Source organism: Caretta caretta, chromosome 7 (genome assembly GCF_965140235.1).
Source record: "Caretta caretta isolate rCarCar2 chromosome 7, rCarCar1.hap1, whole genome shotgun sequence".
In the NCBI taxonomy this organism is placed as follows: domain Eukaryota; kingdom Metazoa; phylum Chordata; order Testudines; family Cheloniidae; genus Caretta; species Caretta caretta.
In genome coordinates this window covers 29,431,202-29,456,769 of record NC_134212.1, presented here as the reverse complement: position 1 = coordinate 29,456,769, position 25,568 = coordinate 29,431,202, and the positions used below count along the sequence as shown (strand labels likewise).

The 25,568-nt window shown below is 42.3% G+C and overlaps 1 protein-coding gene across 2 annotated transcripts in view; it reads right to left on the bottom strand.

Moving 5' to 3' along the window:
- Positions 1–84: 84 nt before the first annotated feature.
- The window catches only part of CARD19 (caspase recruitment domain family member 19), a 50,786-nt gene continuing 25,302 nt past the window's right edge, over positions 85–25,568 (bottom strand). For both annotated transcript variants that reach the window (XM_048858386.2, XM_048858387.2), the window contains exons 2-6: positions 24,677–24,819; positions 20,761–20,914; positions 14,153–14,212; positions 12,019–12,090; positions 85–7,663 (exon numbers count right to left, since the gene is read on the bottom strand). In XM_048858386.2, the coding sequence (XP_048714343.1) occupies positions 7,548–7,663; positions 12,019–12,090; positions 14,153–14,212; positions 20,761–20,914; positions 24,677–24,819 (545 nt within the window). In that variant the 3' untranslated portion in view covers positions 85–7,547. The remainder of the gene's footprint in view (positions 7,664–12,018; positions 12,091–14,152; positions 14,213–20,760; positions 20,915–24,676; positions 24,820–25,568) is intronic.

The following is a 25,568-nucleotide window of genomic DNA, read 5'->3' as shown; positions in this document are numbered from 1 at the left end:
AGAAGTAAGGGTGGCCGTACCATCTCATGCCACCGTTACTTCGCCGGCCACCCAGCTCTAAATGTGCACCGTACATTTAGTATACTAGCTAGCTTGCATTTCTTAGTGGAACAGTAACACTGGCCAGACTTTTCAAGAATTCCATGAATTTCCTGGACTAATGGATGTCTATACAATTCCCCAATAAAAAAAATCTAAGAATGCAAGATTCCTTATTAATATTTTATGATTATTTTGCTATTACTGTACACAACACTCCAAAACAAAGCCACGAGTGATATTTACATACAATACTACAAAAATGATCCAAAAGCTGAACTTTTCAATGGGAATTGAGTAGCCAAATCTCCTACATGGCTTTGAGAAGCCCAGCTAGAACTGTAAAGTAACCCAGGACATTCCTGAGAGGGTGATCACTTTAATATAGTTCTCGCTTGCAGACAAGTCACGCTTTAAATAGTGCAGTTGTTCCCTTCAAATGGAGTTGTGCAAACCTATTGTGGGATGTGTCATTTTGTTTTCCACTCCCTTTGGATACAGATGGCCCAGTTGGCCTGGTTTAACTATTTATATGCTGTCTGTTTACTTGCTTTATTTTAGAGGATTAAAGATCAGGCTATTGCCCATCTTTTTTCCTTGAATCTGGGTACATTTGACATCAAGACTGAGGCAACTGGAGGCAGTTCAGTTTTGATCTAAATCAAATAGCCCATTCATGACAGAAACCAGAGGAAAAAAGAAGTTCCCCATAGTGACAGCAAGCATTTGGATGGGACTGCATGCCCTTTGGGGGACAAACTTCCCCTCAGCCGCACCCACACAAATGTAAAAGCAACAGAAAAAGTGCCGTTTCACAGAGACAAGATGCAGGCAATCTGTACACCAGGTACAGAGTCTCTAATATGCTGCAAAGCTGTGCTCTGCGAGGCTGCTATGACCATGCCAATGCGGAGGGTTTGTTTGTTTGTTTTGGAGGGGTGTATTGTGCAATGTCCCCCCATTCCACCATGCTACTGTAACATGAGGCTAAGGCTTCGGGGAAGAAGGGACAGCAAATTTCTTCCCTCTCTAAACAGCCCTGTGCATAGTCAGTTTACTTTGAGTAGGTTGGAGGATGCTGACAATACGGCTGAGCTATATTCAGTCTTTAGCAGACACACAGGAGCAATTTTTCACAATGTGGTAACCCACTATAATTTAGAAAGTAAGCTTGGATCCAGCGAGCACTTAACCACTGCTTAAAGTTACACAGGTGGGACTACATCCTTATGCGGAATGTTAAGCATGTGTGCAAATCCTTGCAGGACTAGGGCCTAAATGTGTCCATTTGAATCATTAATGGCAGGCTGTTTATTCTGGGTTTGAAGGGGGATTTAGCTCTCTCCAAATAGATGGAGTGATCCAAAACTTAACTTTATTTTTGTCAAGTAAAACAATAATAATAATAGAATTATAGAAATGTATGGCTCACGAGGTCATCCGGTTGAGAGGTTCTCACACGGGGGAACGCACTCCTGGGGTGGGGGCTGGAATGTGCTCTGGGGGGCATGAGATGCTTTAGGGGGAAAAAATGTACGGTGCACATTTAGAGCTGGGTGGCCGGAGAGGGGTGGCTGTTGAGGGCACTGCCAGCAGCAGCAGTGCAGAAGTAAGGGTGGCCGTACCATCTCATGCCACCGTTACTTCCCTGCTGCTGGCGGCGGCACTGCCTTCAGAGCTGGCAGCCCGGCCAGCAGCCGCTGCTCTCTGCTCTGCCTTTGGAGCTGGGCTGTAGGAGAGTGGCGACTGAGGCATACACTGAGGCATACACTACAGACACAAAGAATGGAGGCACAATCAAATAAGTTTGAGCCACAGATCTAGTCCATCACTCCATGCTGAGGCAGGATTAAGTACACATAGATCAGCCCTTATAGGTGTTTGTCTAACCAGTTCTTAAGAACCTCCAAGTATGGGGATTCCATACCCTCCACTATTAATCTGTTTCAGTACTTAAATATCCTTACTGTTAGAAAGTTATTCCTAATATCTAACCTAAATTTCCCTTCTGTAGAAGGACACCACAGAATTCATGACTTCCAAAGGGCTAGCCTATCCACTTCCCATGGCACTGGACATGGAAAAACCGACATATGCTGTATACAAACACACTGCACAAAGAAGTGAGCTATCGCTTGGTATCCATTCCTGAACGAAGAACTTTTTAAGAAAAGGCATCCATCCCTACAGGGTTACAAAATTGTATGGAACCTTCTGTTCCAGACTGAGAGAATAACAAGAAATCTATTGCTGTCACTCTGTTTCCTCAAATCCTCTTTATGGGAAGCAGAAAGGTGGGGTGGTGGTGGGAGAAAACCTACTACAGTAATTGTGCAAGAGAGACAAGGTGGGTGAGGTAATAGCTTTCATTGGACCTACACCTGTTGGTGTCAGAGACAAACTTCCAACAGAAGTTGGTCCAATAAAAGATATTACCTCACCCACCTTGTCTCTCTACAACCCGGCTACAACAACACCGCACATAGTAATTGTGCATTGCACTGTGTAAAAATTACATATATCGATACAAAGTAACCATCAGTTTCCATTTACAAGTAATGCAAGAAACAGCAAACAAAGAACAAGTAGTTTTCTCTTATTTACTCTCGGGGTTCTGACCATACTGGACCAAAAATAAGTTTGCCCTGAAAACAGAAGCATAAGAAAAATTTTACCTTGTGTGTTCAGATTTACAGCCAAATCCTGCTACAGGGTGCATGTGTACTCTCTCCAGGGCTAGTAGCTGGGAATCTAATGATTGTCCTTCCCAGGAGATTTTATTTGTGAAAAATAACCTCATCTCAGTAGATCTCAAACACCAAGTAGTTGGACACACTACTTGGAAAGACTATAACCTTAGCCATTAGTAAATATACCAATTCCTGCATGATTGCAAAGGATGATCAAAGCCATTTTCTTTAAAGAACCCAGCCCAAATCCTCAAAACTATTTAGGCACCTACCTCCCACTGATTTCAATGGGAGCCAGGCACCTAAATAGCTTTGAGGTTCTGGGCCCTAACCCCTATCAGGAACAGATTCTGCCATGCTTACATTGAGTACTCCAGGGATATTTCAGTGAGATTGCTGGTAGAGTACACTACAAGTGTGGCAGAATCTGGCCTTCAAAGTGTATGAGATGCTAATTCTTCCTGTAGGATCATAACAAATCACAGTTTAAAGTTTTTTGTCCAGGGCACACTAGGTTGGATAATCTAGACACAGAGAAGCTGCTTACTAGTAACGAGGCTGCTGTATTTGCATTAAAATGAGATGTGGCTGTCTGAGAGGACTCTGTTTTGTACAGTGCTTTTTCTATCAATAGAAATCATTTCACTCTAATGAGGTTTGCAATACAGTTTTGGCATGAAGATTTAAAACCCTTTTACATTTCAGAAGCGTTTTATTTCAGTTTCCTTAGAGAGGAGCCCCTGCTGGATTTAAGCAGCCCATGGAGAGTCACATTTGGTTTTTGATGTTATAAATTAGAGACGGTGTGCTGGGGAAAAAAATCGCTCTGACTTTACCTACAGGGCAAGACACGGGAAGAACAGAATATAATTCAAGCACTTTCCAGCTTGGAGGTTGGCACAATGCTGGATCAGTGTGCAACTCTGGCAGCAGAGCTGTGGGTTGTGCTCATTGAGGACATTATCATGGCAATTCTACAGGAAATGCTGCAAGCACTGTCAGTTATCCCTGTAACAAGATTCCCTGACCCGGTGGCTATTAGAATGAAATAGACATGAGAGATGATGGGGCAGATGGAAGAAAAAACATCTAAACATACTGTTCTGCTGGGTAAGGACAAATGATGTTATTTCATTTGCATAGAATCTTTATTCATGTCCATCTTATGCTATATATTTAAATAGTCCTGTGACCCACTCCTGACATTGCTGTATGTGTATGTAAATGAGGAACTCCTCTAGTGAAGTTAAGGTAATTAAACCACTGAAAACACAGAGTTTTAGAAATTTAATAGACAAACTATGCTGTCTAGCTACGGCTGGCTTCTCTCCCATCCACTGCAATGGAAAAACTCCCACTGACGTCAGCAGGGGGAGAAATGGGGCCCTTTTGGGCCCTATTTCAGCCCTTCCTCAATTGGTCACAAATATGCTGAGGGTGCTAAAAGGGGTCTGTTATTCAGAAATCTGGTCCTGTGATTCCCGCTCCTCCCCAGGCCTGCTATTGCCTCTTGTAAAATTTGTCTCGGAAGGAAACAATGTATTACAAGATCAGTTGTTTCTAAGAGGATAATGTGGGTTGTTCTCTTTGGAGTAAGATGATCAGACTGAAGAGTCAGATGAATTCTTAGGTATAAACTATCCTGTCATTACTCCTTCTTAGGGTGCTCTGAAACTCAGACACTGGGAAAAAATTAGATTTTCTGGTAAAAACCCCAGCTCAGGAAGGCACTTGAACACGTGAGTAGTCCCACTGGCATCAATGGAACTACTCACACGCTTAAGGTTAGGCACAAGTTTACACCCCTTGCTGGATCAGGGCCATAGCCATTGGTGAGTATGCAGGGCCCATGAATGTTGACTGGTGTATGTGACAGAACAGTCAAATACCTAAAGATGCTGCCAGGTTTCTGTTGGGTGGCTTTCCCCCACCCTTTCTTCAGGGTTTAGTTGATAGGTTTGGGAGATTACAGCCCAAATACCCACACACCAGAGAACCAGGTATTGTTTACAAGAGGATATGAAGGACTGCATCAAGTGAGCCCATTAAGACCACAGGAAACTGTTCAAATGGTAGGAAGAGAAGATCAGACAGTCAGTAAGGAGGTAGGAGGGTCGAGAACTAGCCAGTAGGTGCTAACTAAGACCTGCCTAATCAAACTGTTAATGTTGATAACCCCTGGGATGTGTTTTGACTGGTTAGATAGTTGGTTATTGCTGCTCCAGCCCTTTTCTCCTCCCAAGCTGATTGACTGGAGCACTAGTGTTATATAAGCCAACCCCTTCATCCAGGCCCTTTGCTAGGGAGTCATGCATGGGATGTTGCTTCGGCTCTACATGGGAAAAAGTCCGCTTTGCATTAGAGAAGGGGAAAGTATAAATCAAAGCACTGGAGATTACAGTCCAAAACTAAACAGCCCAGTGAAAGGACCTTTGTACAACTTCTTACTATTCTCTGGGTGGTGGTGGGGACATCTACCCATCAAGATGTCAGAAGAGATGCTTGCTGGGTGTGCTGGAGGAGCTAGACCAAGGATCCTGTCTATCCACCCTTAGGTACAGACCAGAAGTTAAGGAGTGGGATGAAGTATAAGCTCCGAGTCCTTTAGGGGCAGCTGCTAAACTAAAGACAAGATTGTTCGGTGACCCACCTGACCAAGTGAGGGCAACACTAAAGTGGCTCGCTGTTCAGTGGGCTCGGACAAAAGGGAGGCAGTAGACAGATGACATGCCACAGGCTGACGAGTTCCAGAGATTTCAGGAAGATCAACAGAACAGGGAGGGCCCAGCCAGAGGAAGAAAGGGTTGCAACGTTCAAGGCTCTTAAAGAGATGGAGTCCTATCAGATTCCAGTGTGGAAAGGCCCTGAGATGACACGCCTGATGCCAGGAGACAATACAGAACCTTATATTACCACACTGGAAAGAATGGGCCCTATCATATGGGTGGCCATAAGGACAGGGGGTTCTCAGACTTGTCCCATTTTTCAGAAAGATGGGACTGGGGAGAGACTGCTATAAATGTGGTGAAACAGGACATTTTGCCTTAAGATGCAGCCATAGTCCAGGGGTAGTCCTAGAAACCTGTTCTCCGGGGGTGGGAAATTTCACAGTTAGAGGCTTGTCTACACAAGACCTTTTACCAATTATATTGGTATAATTATACCAGTATAGTTAAACCGCCATAGTTATACCAGTACAATTCCCCCTGGGGAGACTCTTATTCCAGAATGAGAGGCTTTTTTTTTAGACTTTGGTTTAGCTTCAACCCTTTCTAACGTGACATAAACTCCCATAAACCCCAAAATCCCACTCTTATTCCAGAATAAGAGTGTCCACCCAGGGAGTTATACTGGCATAACTATAGTGATTTCAATCACACCTTATCTTATATTGGTATAACTTTCCTGTGTAGACAAGCCCTAAGACTGGGGTACTTGAGGGTGAACCTTGAAAGACTCTAGAATCTGAAACACAGAAAGCCAATACCTGTTACTATGATTAACTGTGTCCATGAGGATACAATGGAATATCAAGGAATGGCAAAACAAAGGAATATCAATTGATGGGCAAAACATTCCCATGAAGGAGGGGCTGATGAAGAGATCGCCCTACCAAGAAGTTTGGGGAAGGATATCCCCAGTTTCTTTTATACTCTGGAGTAGGTCATGAGAGAACCCACCTGTTGTGAATGTCACTATTTGTAGCCAGGTTCAGGACCCAGGCAGGGAGAAGGAGCAGGAGGACAGAAGACTCCTACTGACATCAATGAGAGCAGGATTGGCCCCAAAATGCAAAACAAAACAACCTCTCCCCACTCCCCCTCAAATCTTATTTTCAGTCCTGGCTCCCTGTACTTCCCATACATGCTTTAGCCTGACACCAACTCTTGATGTGTTAAGAAAGACTTTCACAAGTTTTTCAGGATTTTACTCACAGAAGAAACAATATAACACGTGATCAAGTCACCTTAGGAAATTTTACAGTACTTCATGTTCAAATACATCTTTTCAGACATAAACAAAAGCATGTCATGCAGCTTTGATTATTTCTGAAGTCCCTGTCAAATATACTGGATTACTTCAGTTTCCTGGCTATACCAAAACTAAACAAACTTTCCTGGAAAGGAAAGAACTATGTAAAACTGAGAACCCTACTTGGTAGCTTCAAAAGCTTGATAGTTCTGCCATCCCACAGAGTCAAAGGGTCATTGTGTAAAGCCCACCCTTGCTCAATGTATTATAACAATGAGAACAGACAGTTTTCAGACCCCGGCAGTCAGGAAACCTTGCAAGGTTTTGAATACACACAAAATGAACCAGCTAGTGATGAGTCTTGTAGGGACAGTGGCCATATACTCCTGTAGTATAAAGAAAACAGATGGGAATGAACAATCCTGACACAAAAGATCAGGTCCAGTTCTTAGTAAGGCTTTGGTTTTTTTAAGTGTCATTCTTAAACGAACCAGTAAAGAGAGATAGAATTACATCCTTTAAACTGCTGTGTTCCTCTACACCAGTATAAAACACAAATACACAAACATGGCTTAAGAGCTATAATGACTTAGAATATCCTTTTAAGGTGTGTATTAAAAATATTCATACTCAAATGATAAGTATTTTAAAAGAAGCATTTACAAAAATAAACGATCCATTTCCACAAGTTCATATATAGTTGACCATTTGAAAGCACCTTGAAGCAGCATATTTACTGCTAAAGCCAGTTACCTAAATCTTTGGTATAATAGATAGTGTGTGTGTATATATTTGTTTTCCCGTTGGCAGGTATACTGTACAGAAGACTGAAGAAGCAGCTTTTCCTTAATTTTTCCTTGATGTATCTTCTATGTATACCAAACAAATATTTCTAACATGTCTTCCTATGATAATAGGAGAAAATCCCAATATTTTCTTGGCTCCTCCTATAACTTTTGGATCTAAAACAAAAACAAAAAGGTCGGAGGGGAAAAAAGAAAGTGAAGTAATCAATTGATAAGTACAGTTTTAATAAACAGCGTTTTGCAAAGATTCTTTACAAAAATGTTTCTGGGGGAAAGCTGTTCCTTTGAGTACTTTGTGAATTAACTGAACTGAAAAGCCTAGCTAAGGGAGCTTTGATTTGCAAAAGCAATTTAACAGGGAGTATTTCAGAATCTCAAGTTAAAAAAAAACACCTATGGATCACTTTTGACACATGTTCAATATTTATCAAAATGATCTCTTTGGCTTAAGTCGTCCATGAGCTGGTGTTTGTCAACAGCACTAGTGCTCTGGGGAAGGAATAAAGAACACTGTGTTCAACTGAAGCTAGAATGGAAGGGACTCAAGGAAGCAGAATCATAGAAACCTAGGGCTGGAAGGGACCCTGAAACGTATTCAGACTCAATCCCCCTGAGGCAGGACCAAGTAAACGTAGACCATCCCTGACAGGTGTTTGTCCAAAAACCAAACTGTTCTTAAAAACCTCCAATGATGGGGATTCCACAACCTTCCTCGGAAGACTGTTCCAGAGCTGAACTACCCTTTTAGTCAGCAAGTTTTTCCTAATATCTGACCTCAATCTCCTTTGTTGCTGATTAAGCCCATGACTTTTGGTCCTACCTTCAGTGGACATGGAGAACAATTGGTCATAATCCGCTTTATAACAGCCCTTAACATACTGGAAGACTTTTATCTGGTCTCCACCTCAGTCTTCTTTTCTCAAGACTAAACATGCCCAGTTTTTTTAACCTTTCCTCATAGGTCAGGTTTGCTAAACCTTTTCTTATTTTTGTTGCTCTCCTCTTGACTCTCTCCAATATGTCCACATGTTTCCTAGCGTGGCACCCAGAATTAGACACAATACTTCAACTGAGGCCTCCCCAATGCTGAGTAGAACGGGAGAATTACCTCCTGTGTCTTATATCTGGCACTCCTCTTAATACGTCCCAGAACGATAGCAGGCTTCTTTACAACTGCATCACATTGATGATTCATATTCAAACTGTTATATGTGAACTCTGGTGCTGTGGCAGGCAACCAGCATTTGCCCACTGTTATGAGCAGTGTTAAGCAAAAAACCAAAGAATCTCCTCCAAAAGAAATAGATGAACATCCTCATGGTAAATACACCAGGCTCAAGTTATGACTTAATTTGCCAAGATCATTCAGGCCCAAGCAGTATCTTCCCAGGAGAAGCAAATAAAGTTGAAACAACAAGGAGTCTTTGTTGCACTCTAGAGACTAACAAATGTATTTGGGCATAAGCTTCTGTGAGCTAAAACCCACTTCTTTTCATATGCTGTGTATTTATACCTCCCCACTGTATGTTCCACTCCATGCATCTGATGAGGTGGGTTTTAGCCCACAGAAGCTTATGCCCAAATAAATTTGTTAGTCTCTAAGATGCCTCAAGGACTCCTTGTTGTTTTTGCTGATACAGACTAACACGGCTACCACTCTCAACAAAGTTGAAATACTCTAAGGGTGGGATTCACAAGCCCTGTCATGGCCCCTTAGCCCCACCCAGGTGGCAGAAAGAGGCCATAATCCAGTCTCAGATCCCCATCAGAGAAGTCCGCTGCTGTAGGGGAACTCCCTGTCACTGCATCAGACATTGTGCCTTATGCTTGTAGGGAGATGGTGAGGGGCCAGGGCAGAGGTCTGCTCCATTACACCAATCCTCTTAATGGCATAGAGTCCATTAAGGCAACAGCTCTAAGCAGTGTTAGGGTGGGCCCTCAGAATCAGGGTGTTGTTACCAGCACCTTAATTCCCCCTCCTGCTCGCACCCACACACATATATCCCTGCATGGAGCAGAGCTCGAGTGTAAGAAGAATCTGCCAGTATTTATTTTTTGATAGTTAGGTGCTCAGATACCAGGGTGATGGGTGTTGTTTTAGGTCACAGATTGACAAATATTTATCTACACCTTATTTACAACTGATTTTTTAACGTGCTTTAAAGAGAACCACCTTCAAATATCAGCGTGCCCCCATACCTATTTCTTTAGATGTTATATTGTTGGGAGTCTTTTATACTGCAGGGAAAAAGGATTAAATCAGCTATCAAGTAAGGGCCCAGTTCTCCAACCCTTCCCACGCTGTGTAGTACTCATTCATACCACTTGAACCAATGGATTACTTACATTAGCATTAGTCACCTTGAGTAAGGGCTGCAGAACAGGGCCCTGGGCAATGCACAAGTCCTTAATTCTCAGAACAAGCAGACCTACTCATTTACCGAAGGGGACTTGTACGGGGGTGGGCAGGCAGTGTTTATTCATGAGCCATTAAAAGGTGCATGCCTTTAGGGAGGAAATCTAGGAAAACTACTCTCCATGCAAGTGGTACAGGTCACAACAATAAAAATGATTTTTTCTATGTAAGTCAGGTATTTGTACTGATCATATGCTGAAGGTCCAGACAGAAAAAATAATAATAATAAAAAAATTCCCTCCTTGTGATTAAGTAACTAAGAGTGCAGGCACTGATTAGACTTCAATTAACTACTTAAATAAGTTTTCTAATTTGGAAGCATGAATCCTCTCGGCCTGCTGTAGCAATGAGAGTTCACAGTACTATGGTTTAGATCTTTAAAAAGTGACTCTTCTCATTTGTGAGCTTTTTATTAATTATCTCCTAGCATATCTGGGGCACAGGTTGCATCCTAACCTCATTAACGAATGATGACATCTTCCATTAGCTCTAGTGTAGAAGCAGCTTTTAGTCATAGAATCATAGAATCATAGAATCTCAGGGTTGGAAGGGACCTCAGGAGGTCATCTAGTCCAACCCCCTGCTCAAAAGCAGGACCCAAACCAATTAAATCATCCCAGCCAGGGCTTTGTCAAGCCTGACCTTAAAAACTTCTCAGGAAGGAGATTCCACCACCTCCCTAGGCAACGCATTCCAGTGTTTCACCACCCTCCTAGTGAAAAAGTTTTTCCTAATATCCAACCTAAACCTCCCCCACTGCAACTTGAGACCATTACTCCTTGTCCTGTCCTCTTCCACCACTGAGAATAGTCTAGAACCATCCTCTCTGGAACTACCTCTGAGGTAGCTGAAAGCAGCTATCAAATCCCCCCTCATTCTTCTCTTCTGCATACTAAACAATCCCAGTTCCCTCAGCCTCTCCTCATAACTCATGTGTTCCAGACCCCTAATCATTTTTGTTGCCCTTCGCTGGACTCTCTCCAATTTATCCACATCCTTCTTGTAGTGTGGGGCCCAAAACTGGACACAGTACTCCAGATGAGGCCTCACCAATGTCGAATAGAGGGGGACGATCACATCCCTCTATCTGCTCGCTATGCCCCTACTTATACATCCCAAAATGCCATTGGCCTTCTTGGCAACAAGGGCACACTGCTGGCACATATCCAGCTTCTCGTCCACTGTAACCCCTAGGTCCTTTTCTGCAGAACTGCTGCCTAGCCATTCGGTCCCTAGTCTGTAGCTGTGCATTGGGTTCTTCCGTCCTAAGTGCAGGACCCTGCACTTATCCTTATTGAACCTCATCAGATTTCTTTTGGCCCAATCCTCCAATTTGTCTAGGTCCCTCTGTATCCTATCCCTGCCCTCCAGCGTATCTACCACTCCTCCAAGTTTAGTATCATCCGCAAATTTGCTGAGAGTGCAATCCACACCGTCCTCCAGATCATTTATGAAGATATTGAATAAAACCGGCCCCAGGACCGACCCCTGGGGCACTCCACTTGACACCGGCTGCCAACTAGACATGGAGCCATTGATCACTACCTGTTGAGCCTGACAATCTAGCCAACTTTCTACCCACCTTATAGTGCATTCATCCAGCCCATACTTCCTTAACTTGCTGACAAGAATACTGTGGGAGACCGTGTCAAAAGCTTTGCTAAAGTCAAGATACAATACATCCACTGCTTTCCCTTCATCCACAGAACCAGTAATCTCATCATAGAAGGTGATTAGATTAGTCAGTAGTCAAGATATTATTTCAAAAACGAACTAGATAAATTCACGGAGGATACGTCCATCAGTGGCTATTAGCCAGGATGGGCAGGGCTGGTGTCCCTAGCCTCTGTTTGCCAGAAGCTGGGAATGGGCAACAGGAGATGGATCACTTGATGATTACCTGTTCTGTTCATCCCCTCTGGGGCTCTGGCATTGGCCTCTGTCAGAGGACAGGATACGGGGCTAGATGGACCTTTGGTCTGACCCAGTATGGCCGTTCTTATGTTCTTAAGATATGCAGGGAACCCCTCAAATGTGTTTTACCTTAAAGTGATTGAGAATAAAAATTTCCCTTTAAAACAATTCAGTAGATTACCTGGGTTCCAGCAGTACATGAACAATGCTAATCCTGCAGCAACACTAAAGCAAGCAAGGAAGAACATGGGACCTAAGGACGAAAAAGGAAAAGTGAATTTAGTAAAAGAGCACAGAAAAGTGAAAGTTTAGTTTATCTGATGATTCACTAACCTCAGTTATTATTCATATGCATGGCTAAGATTATTCACATGAAGTTTGCATAACCATAATTAGGTATATTCTGTGCCTATTGTACTATAAAATACAATCACTTTATTGTAAGTGTTTTGTATTGTAATTACTCTGAGATTGTTAGCCTCTCTTGTTCTAATAAGAACTCAGAATGGGAGGCCTGATTACACACGAAAAAGGTTTTAGATTTACATAAAAATGTCTAGTTTGTGTAAAAAAAAACACCTCCTTTTTTGTTTTTAAACAAAAATGGCAAAATAAGGGCCAGATTTTGATACATTCACGCACACTAAGGGGCACCTAACTCCCCGAGCAGTCGCATGGATGTCAGTGAACTGCTCGTAGAGTAAGGTACTATTCACTGAGAGTGACGGTATTGAAATGTGACCCCAAATAAGTAGTTTTTCATAATGTTTCTTTTTTATACTTTGCATTCTTCATCTTTCCCGTCTCCTGGCTCTCCACCAGGAAGAATTACTGCTCTTTATGGGTCCAGTCCTTCAGTCCATGCTCAAAACTCCTGACTTCAGTTACCTTGACTTTCTTGAGAATTTTCTCTAAGCGAGGACTGCAGGATCAGAACTCATGAAATAAACTATGGCCAGAAAGAAAAAGAAAAGGAAAAAGGCCAGTCATCAACCATTCTGTATGTAATTAACACCCAAGATTTTCACATTTCTGAGTGGATATACATCTCATTTATTTAAATGTCAGCTATCAGTATAGAGATGTATATTCTTACTTATATAAAATGAATTGGGAAGAGTATGGTGTGTGAATGCATTTAGATGTGCACTGCAAAGTAATGAATATGATATTTAAAATGTTTTCTGTTGCTGTTCATGGTTCTGAATGCAACTGAGATGCAAAGCTATTTGTATATTTAATTCAAATCCCTGACTGGAAACCATTTAAACATTTCCAACTGAAATGAAATATGGTACTTATATTAAAGTATGATAGAACCTTGCTAATCCACACTTCACTCAGCCCCAGACAAAAATTGGCCAATGTTTAATGGCTGAGTGCTGTAGCGAGGCCTCAGGTTACCACGACTTCTTCCCTATTACATAACATGGCAGCATACATTTACTAGCATACTGGGAAGTGCTATCATGAATCCACCTAAACTGCATTTATCCTTTTAGGAGCAAATCCCAGTTCTAGCCTATCAAATGGACTACGTGCTGGGGTTGTCCACAGACACAGGGAGAGCAGGAAGTAGAAATTTTCCAGCAGTGCAGTCACTCTGCAGTTGCTACTTCAGGGTCATCATTACAACAGTTTGGTGTGGCTGCCTAGGGAAAATGGCTAGAGGATACGAGTGGTCTCCAATCCACAGCCCCTTACTCAGCATGATGGAGCACAAAGGTGCGCTGACCTTTTGCACAGCTTCCTAAAAAGCTTACCCTCCCCTTCTTGTGCTGGCTATGTTGCTGTCAGGACCCCACCACAGCACTGAGTGGGGCAAGGGAAAAGACACAATTTACCGGTAATGGACAAAGTATATTTAGTTCACCATTATTATTGGGGCTTTTTGTTATTGCTGTTGGTTTTCTCTTATTTGTTTGGTTGTTTTTTGTCTACTCACTAATCTGCAAAAGTGATGTAACAAGGTTCTTCTGCAAAAGCACAACAATCGTTGTAAAACCCTTTATTGCTAAAGTATTGGAAGGGCATGGAAAATTAAACACTAGCTAAAATATGCCAAATTTAAAAATAATGCCAATGTAAATGTTGCCTAAAGCTCTATAATCTCTTGAATTCTATGACACCAGATTTCTCCATTGCAGGCTGAATAAGTTTTCCTCTAATACAAGTTGAACCTATTTAAATAGCTACAATAAAGACATAGGAGAACAAATTATTTGCTCCATAAATGTAAATTAAGTTGTAAAATAAACTGCATCGTCATCTGAAAGTATCATTCTGTCCAATGGTATTATATGCATTTTATTTACCCCTGTCAGTTAGAATATGTTTCTCCTTGTCTGTGTCTATCGCTGTGGAAGCTGAGGTTTCTAGAAATAAAAGCAACACACCAAGAGTTAGTACTGAGCACAAGCCAACACGCTTCTGTATCAATTCATGCAAAACGGAGGGAAAGTCTGTATTACCACTTTTCAGAGAGATAGTAAATCTTTATGTGAAATATTTCACCCCTTCTAAAGACATGTCACCGCTGCAGTTAATCAGGCCCTGTGTTTATTAAAGAAATAGAGAATTCATCATTTCAGCGCAGGTGGAAGACGTTGAGGTTTTATAGTCCTGGTCCAGCAAAGCACTTAATCACATGCATAACTTTAAGCGTGCCAGTAGTCCCAGTGGGGCCTGATGGGCAACCAGTGAAAGTACTCACATGCGTAAAATCACTCCTATGACTAAGAGCCTTGCTAGACCAAGGCCTCAAACAGTCAGATTGTTCTGTACATTTCTCCTGTCAGATATGTGAATGCCCAGAGAGTTGAGGAAGACTGGTAATACATTACATCAGAGAGAGGCTTTCATACTGGGACAAAGTTCAAATCAACAGTCACTATGAAAACGGATTGCTACAAAAATATCAGGATTTAAACAAGGGTTTATTCCCACAGCCATCGATGTTCTCCTCATCATCCTACAGCCAAGTCACAGAGCTGTGTTTTTGCCATGAAAACAACCTACACGGCGATGGACTTGGAGAGCCAACATCAGAGACCGAATTCTGCTTTCAGATACACACATCTGCAACTCCCATTGACGTCAATGGGTTCTGCGTGCTCACATCTGGCACATCGGATGTGGTCCTGAGATTGGTACTTTTCTGCAAAATCAAACAGCAGGGGAATCCAGCCTGTCAACAAGATTCTCCACTGTTAGCAATCACAGCTAGAGAAGTCATTTATTTAATTTTGACAGTGTTTTATCAGTTTGCTATAGTGTGAAAGCACCCTCTGTCCCCATTCAGGGAACTCTGACACTAAACATGCAGGTCTCAGAGTGTGTATAACTAGCATTGCTCGACACATGTTAATCATGGCTTATTATACTGCCTGTCCACTGGTTAAGATAGATGGTTGACCACATATCACTTTCTAGAAGACAATGCAGCTCAAGTGCAGGGACAGGATGGAACAGGAGACACCGTGATAGTAACCAGGCAGCCAATCCCCATGCTAGGTTCTGGCTAGGATCCTGGGACTGTCCCCCTGTACTGGGACATTTGGTTACCCTAAATGATGGCAAATGAGTGGGCATATATTATTACCAAAGCCCAGAAAGAGCAGAGTCTGTAACTCTTACCCTGAGCCAGGGTGCTAGAACAATTTTTATAGTGGAGGTGCTGATGATGGAAACCATGTATTTGGATTATTACTACTTCAAGCCAGGGGGTGCAGCAGCACCCCCCAACACCCTAGTTCCAGCACCACTGCCCTGGGCAGGAGGGGATCCTCCTTCAAGAGACATCTAGGCCTCTGAGAATGTGGAGCTCAGCGTGGCACAGGTCTGGCAGGCTTCTTACTGTGGAAACACCAGGACCAATGAATATTGCTCCTAATGTTTAATTAATATTACAAAATTGTTCCACTGAAACACTGTCTGATTTGTGGAAGGAGCTTTTCAGTCAGAAGAATTTAGTTGTGGGAGGCTGGTTAATTTTTCAAATAAAAAAAAAATCTATAGTTTGTTTGAATTCCAAATTTGCATTGCAGCAATTTGAGATCTTTTATTATATTGATTTTTCTGGTACCTTTGTGCCCAATCAGCCCATCCAGCTCCCTGGGCAGCTGGAACAAAAGCATGGCAGACCTCCCCCAAAGCGCTGCAGAATGGGGTAAATGCACCTCCTTGGCATCATTTCCACTTCCACCACAGAAACCCCTCCGGGCTCTGGATCCACAAGGGGATCACGGGGGTGCATGAGCCCTTGCTACACATTGCCCCGACCACACCAATCCAACATAGCAAACCTGCCCAGGTTAGTTCTGCCTTAGCCAGCATTAGCTTGGGAGCTCTCTTCTCCCATGCTCTGACATCCCTCTGAGTGGCGTTACAGAAGCACTCACTGAAGTGGGAAGCCTCAGACAGCACAGATGCTGCTGAACCTTTTTGCCAAGAGGTTGGCAAGAGTCAGGAGGAAAAAAGCCCCTCTCCAAAGCCTCTATGGAGTCCTCAAAACCTATGATGACTGATCGGCTGGTTTCGAGGGCTGGCCTGCTTGTCTGCTGCATGAGAACCACCCACAAGGACAATGCCAGGAGCACCCTAGGAGAGCGGCCCTGCAGAGTTCCCAGCCCCTTACCAGGGTAGTCCTGTGGGGGATGATCTAGCCCTTTATCATTCTGTTCTCTGTCAGTATAAAGAGAAATGAAAAATGAACTTCAATCAGTATCAGAGAATAAGAATTGATTCAAAGCTTCAGAATACATCAGAAACAATCAGTATCATGTATCTAGCCCCTTCCCCCCACTCCCTACCCCCTCGCCCCCCGGCGGGACTCTTGTAACGCGACTAGACATTTATCTTCAAGCTCTATATTTAATGAGAAAGGAAGAATTTTTGTTGTCTTTTAAGATTGTGAAAAAACTTTGAAATTTACAATAGTTTTTCTTTAAAAAGGCAATCTGGAGAAAATATTTCCCCATGCCCCAAACCGTATTTGTACTATATGTTATTGAGTCATAGGGCTGGAAGGTTTGAAATTTACAATAGTTTTTCTTTAAAAAGGCAATTTGGAGAAACTATTTCCCCACGCCCCAAACTGTGTTTGTACTATATGTTATTGAGTCATACGGCTGGAAGGGACCTTGAGAAGTCAACTAGTCCAGACCCTTGCACTGAGGCAGGACCAAGGGAACCTAGACCATCCCTGACGGGTATTTGTCTAACCTGTTTCTAAATATCTCCAATGACGGGGATTCCATAACCCTCCTTGGAAGCCTATTCCAGAGCTTAACCACGCTTATAATGAGAAAGTTTTTCCTAATATCTAACCTAAATCTCCCTTGCTGCTGATTAAGCCACTACTTTTTGTCCTATCTTCAATGGGCACAGAGAACAATTAATCCCCTTTATAACAATTGATCCTCTTTAGACAGCCCTTCAAATATTTTGAAGACTGTTATCGGATCCCCCCGTCAGTCTTTTCTCATGACTAAACAAGCCCAGTTTTTTTAACCTTTCCTCATAGGTCAGGTTTTCTGAAACTTTTATCATTTTTGTTGCTCTCCTCTGGACATTCTCCAATTTGTCCACATCTTTTCAAAAGTGTGGTGTCCAGAACTGTACAACTGGACACAGTACTCCATCTGAGGCACCACCAGTGCTGAGTAGAGCAGGACAATTACCTCCTGAGTCTTACATACGACACTCCTGTTAATACACCCCAGAATGACATTAGGCTTTTTTGCAACTGCATCACATTGTTGACTCATATTCAGATTGTGGTTCACTATACCCTCAGATTATTTTCGCCAATGCTACCATCTAGCCAGTTATTTCCCATTTGGTAGCTGTACATTTGATTTTTCCTTTCCAATGGTGTACTTTGCATTTGCCTTTATTGAATTTTATCTTGTTGATTTCAGGCCAATTGTCCAATTTGTCAAGGTCGTTTTGAATTCTAATCCTGTCTGCCGAAGTACTTGTAATCCCTCCCATCTGGGTGCCATCTGCATATTTCATGAGCACACTCTCCACTCCATTATCCAAGTCACAAGCAAACCATTATCCAAGTGACAGCAAACCGTTGATAACTACTCTTTGAGTATGGACTTTCAGCCAGTTGTGCACCCACTTTATAGTAATTTCATCTAAGACCACATGTCCCTAGTTTGCTTATGAGAATGTCATGTGTAACTGAATCAAAAGCCTTACTAAAAACATCAAGATATATCACATCTACTGCTTCCCCCCTATCTGCTAGGTCAGTAACCCTATTAAAGAAGGAAATTAGGCTGGTTTGGCATGATTTGTATTTGGCAAATCCCACTACAAACTCTTTTTTAGGTGTTCATAACTTTGCTCTAAATAAAGATTAGGATGAAACCAAACAAAGATCTCAGCTTGAAGATGTCATTTCTTTCTTCATATTTACAATGTTAGGGCCCAAATCCTTAGCACATGCTTAACTTTACTCAACAACAGGACAACTACTCACGCAAGTAAAGTTATGCATGTGCTTGAAGGCTTGAAGGATCAGGACCTCAGTATTTAACCAATTCAAGTTTACTTCAGTGAGAAGTAAAAACAATAGGCTTCCTTTCTGCTGCTTTAGTTTAGAAAGGGACTGTGTTTTTAAGAAGGTTACTTTTCATGCGCTGTTAGTTCATGCATTAGTAATAACAAGACACACCAGCTGTTTGGCACGTCACATTTTCACAAACATTAGCAAATTAATCCAGTCTGAGGATCAACCAGTTTAGCTATCTAACCTCTAATATACAAATACTTACAATGCTCTCAGAATACATAATTTATTTCCTTATTATGTGAGACTAAGGAAGTTGCAATCTATGACAATATAGTTATAGCATGTGTTTTAGCACAGAAATCTTAATGATACTACTCATGTCAATGACATAAGAGAGTCTGCTAAGGAATAGGGAATGTAATGCTGCTTTGTGGTTGTACCACACAAGTGAGGCAAAAGCAGTCTTGGGACTGCTTTGAATATTATTCAATGTGCAAAATGCTGTCTCATTTATCCCACAGATGCAGGAACACCTCTATGCTTTACTTCACTCTACACGTCTAGTAGCCCCACTTGCTATTCTCACCCTTAATGTGTGAGGGTCCAATCCTGATACATCTACTCCCTGGAGTAGGCTCAGGGCACAATTTTCAGAAGGGCTTAAGTCCCATTTTCAAAGGGACTTGGGATCTTAAAAACTTAATATCTGATTTAAAAAATGAATGGGAATTAGGCTCCTAAGTCATTAATGTGCTTTTGAAAATTTTACCCTCCGTGAATTCAGCAGGAGTATTTGGGTGAGCAAGGGCTGCAGAATCAAGCCCTTCCTAAGTGATGACTGTTGGCTGTCCTCTGCTCAGCCTGGAAGGGTAACTCTGCGCTTCTATTCCTGACTCCTTCAGCTAAAGCGACAGATTTCTTTGAGATACTAGTGTGTTTGATCCAAGCTTCCACACAGCCGCAGCAGGGATGGCTTCTGCGAGGCGCACATCAAATCAAAGGGCCAGACTTAATGCTGCTGTGATAATTACCAATGTGGACTTCTGATATAGAAATGGACCCAAATCAAAGCCCACATGCAAACACCCTCCAACTGTGAGGGAAGTTTGGGCTAACTTTGGAGTCTGCATATTATCCAGGAGATGGCCTGTGTGTGGTATGAAGAGGATGCTATCTCCAAATCAGTAGGGGTTTCTAGTTCAGTGTGTACAACAGCTGTACTGCATAAAGAGATGCTAGATGAAGGCAGGAGGCTCAGTGTTCTGAAACACAGTAACTATTTTCCAGGTCAATTGTTCTCCAAAAAATTATTTGTTACATATTAATTAAAGACAGATGTTCGGATTTTTGGCCTGGCCTGTTTTTGTCTTTACGCTGTCAATCTTAGGGGTTTGACCACATGACCAAAAACTCTGCTGGAATTTTACTGAAGAGCTACTCAAAACCACTCGGGGGTTGAATGGTGCAGCATCAGTGCTATTAGACAGTTTGTAGGGACTTTGTAACATGCAGCCCTTTTGCAGCTTCATTAACCTAATTGCAACAGCCCTTCCTAATGCTACTCAAATTGTTTCAATGTGCTGAATGTATTTCACTTCCTCTTTGAGCATTTTTTCTTTCTTCAGTTTACTGGACAGGATGAGTCATACATGGCAAGCATTATTTTCCCGGCACAGTAAGCTGGACCTCATCTCTCTGCTTTTAGAAAAAGATCTGCTTTGCAGTATAAAAAATGGAAATAGCTAAGGCCTCAATCCTGCAAATACGTATGCATGTAATAAGGCCCATAGACTCAGTGTGACTACTCGTGCCTATGTGTTTGCAGGATCAGGGTCCAGGTAATTAACACTGTGGTTTGCCATTGCAAGTATTTGTGAAACAAGCGTGATCTAATATCTGATGTGTGTGGAGTTAATGAAGCACAGCTGGGTGATTTAAGAATTGAGTGGAAGCCAAGTCTCTGAGCGCCTTGATTTTGTTACTTTGTGTCACACACTTGTTATTTTAAAACATAGCTCTTTTATTTACTACAAGTCAGAATCAAGGCTTGAAAAATAAATAAATGGGCTATTAAACAAAATGCAAAAAAGGGAAAGAGGCAGTTATTAAAAGAAAGAAAGTTTGAATTAGGTTATTTTTCTGCATTTTACATGCTGGGCATAAATTGTATCATAAATACAGGGGCTGAGATTTCAAAGCTGGTAAAGAGATTTGGACATCCATTTCCAATCAAAATTAATGGTGCACTCAATCCACTAGGTGGCTTCTAAATCCTCCAGTCTGTAGAAAGTAACAATTGGAAAAAGAGCATTTAATTCCTCAAAATAAGCTGGGATGCCAGCAAAGGCAAATTTTGTGATACATTGACTCAGGGAAGCCACAAGTCTCCCAACTTACTCAGGATTTTTCTGCTTGGCAAGTCATTATACAGTTGCTCAGCATTGATCTGTAAAGCCCTGTAAAATTCTTGACAGTGTTTGTCTCCTTTCTTTTGTAGGTGACTTATAAGATCTGACAACCGAATATGAAGCGATGCCTTTGGATTTCTGAACTGTACGAGAAAAAGCAGTCATTAGAACAAAGACTACAAAAGCAATGATACAGTGCTGAATTAGTTCCTACCCTACATTTACATTATGAAAGAGTGAAAATATAGAGTTATGTTTATTTTGCTAAAAGTATCTGTCAGTACATGAGCATTCTAGGATAGGAAACAAAAATAATGATTCAGACCTCAAATGTCAACACCCACAATTTGAACCAGCTGCTTAACTTAGTTTGATCAAACATTGTTTTAGCATCTGATCAACTGCAGTGTAGCCCACACAATAGGATGCTTATCATTTCCCCAGAGTTTGAGTTAGCAAGGAACCAATTTATTGTAAATACAGCACTAATAGAAATACTTTTGATGCCATTGGCTAATAAAAAGTTCTCTACTTCTAATTTAGTCTTATTAAAAATGCACATCTCAGAACTGGGACAAACATGTAAAGAGTTTTTCCACAGTTTTCTGGAGTTTGGCCAGGACATGTTCTAGCCATCATGATAGTACTAATGTGTCACTCTTTGTGTTCATCCTGTCGTCCTATCCATGTTGCTACAGAGGAAGAGATGGCCTTCTCCATGGTCTGACAAAGTGCTGAACAGTAGTAAACCTTACAGTGAGAGTGAAAATGTTGCACCTAACCTTAGCTGAAATCATTTAGACATGAGTGCATTTGCAAAGTGTTCAAAAATTTATCTGGCAAATCAATATAAAAGCATTACACTTAGGATCAGTATGGTAGAGAGAGATAACATTACACTTAGGATTGATTTCTTATCTAGAGGAATGCCTTCGTATGCTCCTTACTCAGGCAAAATTCCCACTGAAGCCCTGGAAGGCCAGTAGTGTAAGGTGTGCAAGATGGAGCATAATATGTACAAGTTTTGGAAATGAAAAAGAGAACAAATGTACACGAGCTCAGGGGAAAGTGATCAGTTTCAGCATGAGAGTAAGAGTGGCATCCAGCTTTCATAACGTCAGGACTTAAATTTACTGTGAATCCTAAATGAATGAGCCTTTTTTTAACTGTTTACATCTCATATCATCTAAGTCAGACCTCTTCCCCTAACTATGCAGATAGAATGGTTTGGATTCTGGTCTGGACAGACACCATCTTACACTGCAATAACTCCACTCATTTCAGTGGTGGCAGATGGAATTGAAACTGATGCCAAACAGGATCCAACCTATTATTTTGAACTCTAAGGGTATATCTACACTACCTGCAGGATCAGCGGGCAGCGATCAATCCAGCAGGGATCGATTTATCGCCTCTAGTCTAGACGTGATAAATTGACCCCCGAGCATTCTCCCATCGACTCCTGTACTCCAGCTCAGCGAGAGGCACAGGCAGAATCAACGGGGGAGTGGTAGCAGTCGACTCACCATAGTGAAGACACTGCGGTGAGTCGATCTAAGTACATCGACCTCAGCTACGTTATTCACATAGTTGAAGTTGCGTAACTTAGATCGATCCCCCCAGTGTAGACCAGGCCTAAAAGTCTGATTCACCATTGCCCTCTGCATCTTGCATACAGAGCAAGTACAAACTATTACCATTCTGATGTGACGGCATTTTATACCCATGTTGCACTCGCTTTGTACTGGCATAAATAATTTTGTACCCCAAAGCAAGGACCACTTTGAAAAGGTTGGCTTTGCTGGCTTTACTGCCTCAGGCCTGATCTGTATTCCAATTTGCCCCAGTTTAACTAAGGGTGCATTTTTAAATCAGTTTTGTTAAACCCTGGTCTGGACACACTTAAATCAATTTAAACCTGGCTTGTATTAATTTAGCACGGGGATTTGCTTTAAAAACACTCCTTTCATTAAATTGGTCCAACCTTGTAATAACGACAAGGTGATACCAGTCAGCTCTGTGTTCTTAGGGAATCAGGGCGCAGTATCCAGCCTGTCTGACTCATGAAACACACACACACCCCGACCCACACCAGTCTCTGTTTGAACCAAAACCAATCAGAGAAAAGACTTGCAGAGAGCAGTGAAGGGTGTTGGGAGACACACCTAGACCCCTCCTGACAGGGGTGACAAGAACAAAGGCAACTCCCCATGCCTCGTCTGCATGAAAGATGGGACAGGGAGGCATCTTCATTAGCATACAGAATAGAGAACAGAGCACTGCACTGAACTCTGGGACCAGAAAAGTAGGGAAGCACTGCATCATGGGGGATCCATGCTCCAGATGTTAATGAACCTACACCTGCACACACCCAGCTCAGCAGTTATCAGACCAATTCTAGTAATAAATCCTTGATTGATATCCAAAATACCGAAGCAGCCTAATTGCATTGTGAGCTCCCTGGTAAGAAACACCACCCATAGCCAAAAGTGATCAGCTCCTATTGTCTAGCCTAAAGAAAACCCTTGAGTCACCAGTTTACCCATAAACAAATCTAGTGTTCTCCCTTGGATCATTGTTGTTTCTCTACAAAAACCCCTACCTATGTTCAAGTAAATGTTCTGATGCATGGACCTAAACTCTGTAACAGTTCCACTGGGATTTCATCTTCTCCTGACTGATCGTGCTGGGGGCTCTGCCTGTCTCCAGCACTCAGGACCCTGAGCTACCACCATCACCTGGGAACCCCGACCAATTCAAGCTTTATGGAGTGGGTGAGATCCCTCTATCCCCCCTCTCTCTGTTTTCTGTTCTACCTCAGGTTTTCTATATATGACTTTTGTAACCTTTAATAATGTAACTGTTATGTTGGTTTAGGCTCTCCTTGTGTAGTTATCACTATTATTCAATAACTAACTTTTATGGTTAAGCTGGTTGCCTCTCTCTCTCTCTGAACTTTACTCTTTTGTGTTTTTAGCTTCCCCATTTACTCTGCAGCAACACTTCTTTTACCTCAGCTAAAGATCCCTGTAGTGCCCCCAAATCCTGTGGGGTTTGCTCATTCAGTGGGTTACTACCAGTACAATTGTGATGTGAAAGTGGGGATAGGGACGTGCTGAACCTGTGACGTACGAGGGTGGCAGCTTGGAAGTGCTGCTCGACCCAGATGACTGCATCCAGGGGCACATGAGGGTGGCAGCCTGGAAGTGCTGTTCAACCTAGCCCGCCCAGGCGTACTCTATTCCGGTGTCGTAGCTTTGGCACATAAGGGTGACAGCTTGAAAGTGCTGCTTGACGCAGCCCACTGAGTCCAGGGGCATATAAGGGGTCAGCTTGAAAGTGCTGATTGACCCAGTCCACTCAGATTTGCTCCTTTAATGTGTGTGTGTGTGTGTGTTCATCCAGTTCTAGAGCTGGAGGAACCCAGCCCTGGGGGACCTAGGTCCTGCAGGATAGCTCCATTGGGAGGGGACTTGCAGAAGGGAGAAGTAGCGCTCCATATGAAAACACACGTGACACAAGCAGTACATCGATAGAATTACGGAACCCCACCCCCACAGAAGAGTAACCCTAATAAATGAGTGTACCCCAAAGTACCCCAGGGCAAACTTGGTAACAAAGGCCTCAGTTCCTCATGATCTCCATTTCCCAGATAATATTTTCCTACCACACAGAGATGTGGTAAGGAGAGATTCATTAATAGCTGTGAGGCTCTCAAATACTACAGTGATGAGTGCACATTTTGTAGATAGTAAGAAAGCAAAGGGGCAACCATTCAGAGGTTTTGGGATTTGTCTTCTAGGTTGGCATGGGCAGCTTCACCAGTTGGTGTCCTAACCTAGATGCAGGATAGCCAGAAAATAAAGCTACATCCAGAAATACTGCAGGTATATCCAGCCACTTACCTTTTCTGCTTCTTTATTGGTGAGAATTTGGGGATAAACTCTGTTTAGCTGAAGAATAATTTTATCAGCCAGGTGCTCACTCAGTCTGCCATTGCTCGTGAGAAAGTACATGTCCTGCCTCAGCCGATCACAGTAAGACTGATCTATGAACCAAAGAGTACACACAAAGAACCACTGTTATTTGACAGCAAAACTATCCGTAGGTTCCATAAATTGCCTCTTTCATGATGAAGGTAGCACATGTAAACCAACTTTGTTTCATAGTCCTAAAGTTTAAAGCCAGAAGGGACCACCAGATCATTTAGTCTGACCTCCTGCACATCACAGGCCACCAACCCACTCAGAACCTGCACACGAAACCCAACAGCTGAAAGTAGATGAAAATATCACAGACCACTGGAGACTAGATTATTATGTGCCACAGGCAGAGAACAGCAGGGACCAAGGTGCAGCCGTGTTCAAAGCTCCATAATGGCAGGGGAATTATTAATAGCATAACTAATTAATAGGAGTGCTTCCCAAACTTTTGCAAGCCAAGCCGGCTTTCAAGAAAATACAATGAATTGTTGCCTCCCTTCAACCTCACCATATGCTCCATATGTTGTCAAGGGACCATCCATCTGCAATTATACATCTTCTGCACCTCCTCCACCTCTTTCCCCTCAGCAAATCCTTTACATTCATCCTCCCTCTCCTAGGGGAATGCACTTCATACTTTGGGAAATGCTGACCTAAGATATTTATATGCTACCAAGGCATTAATGGATGTATCAAATATCACCATTGCATTCACTTGTCAGAAAGATGTAACATTGCTGAAGGGATGGAGCAGAAAATACATTTCCTAACTTTTATAAATATTAAATCAAGTTGTAATTTTTTAAACTATTTT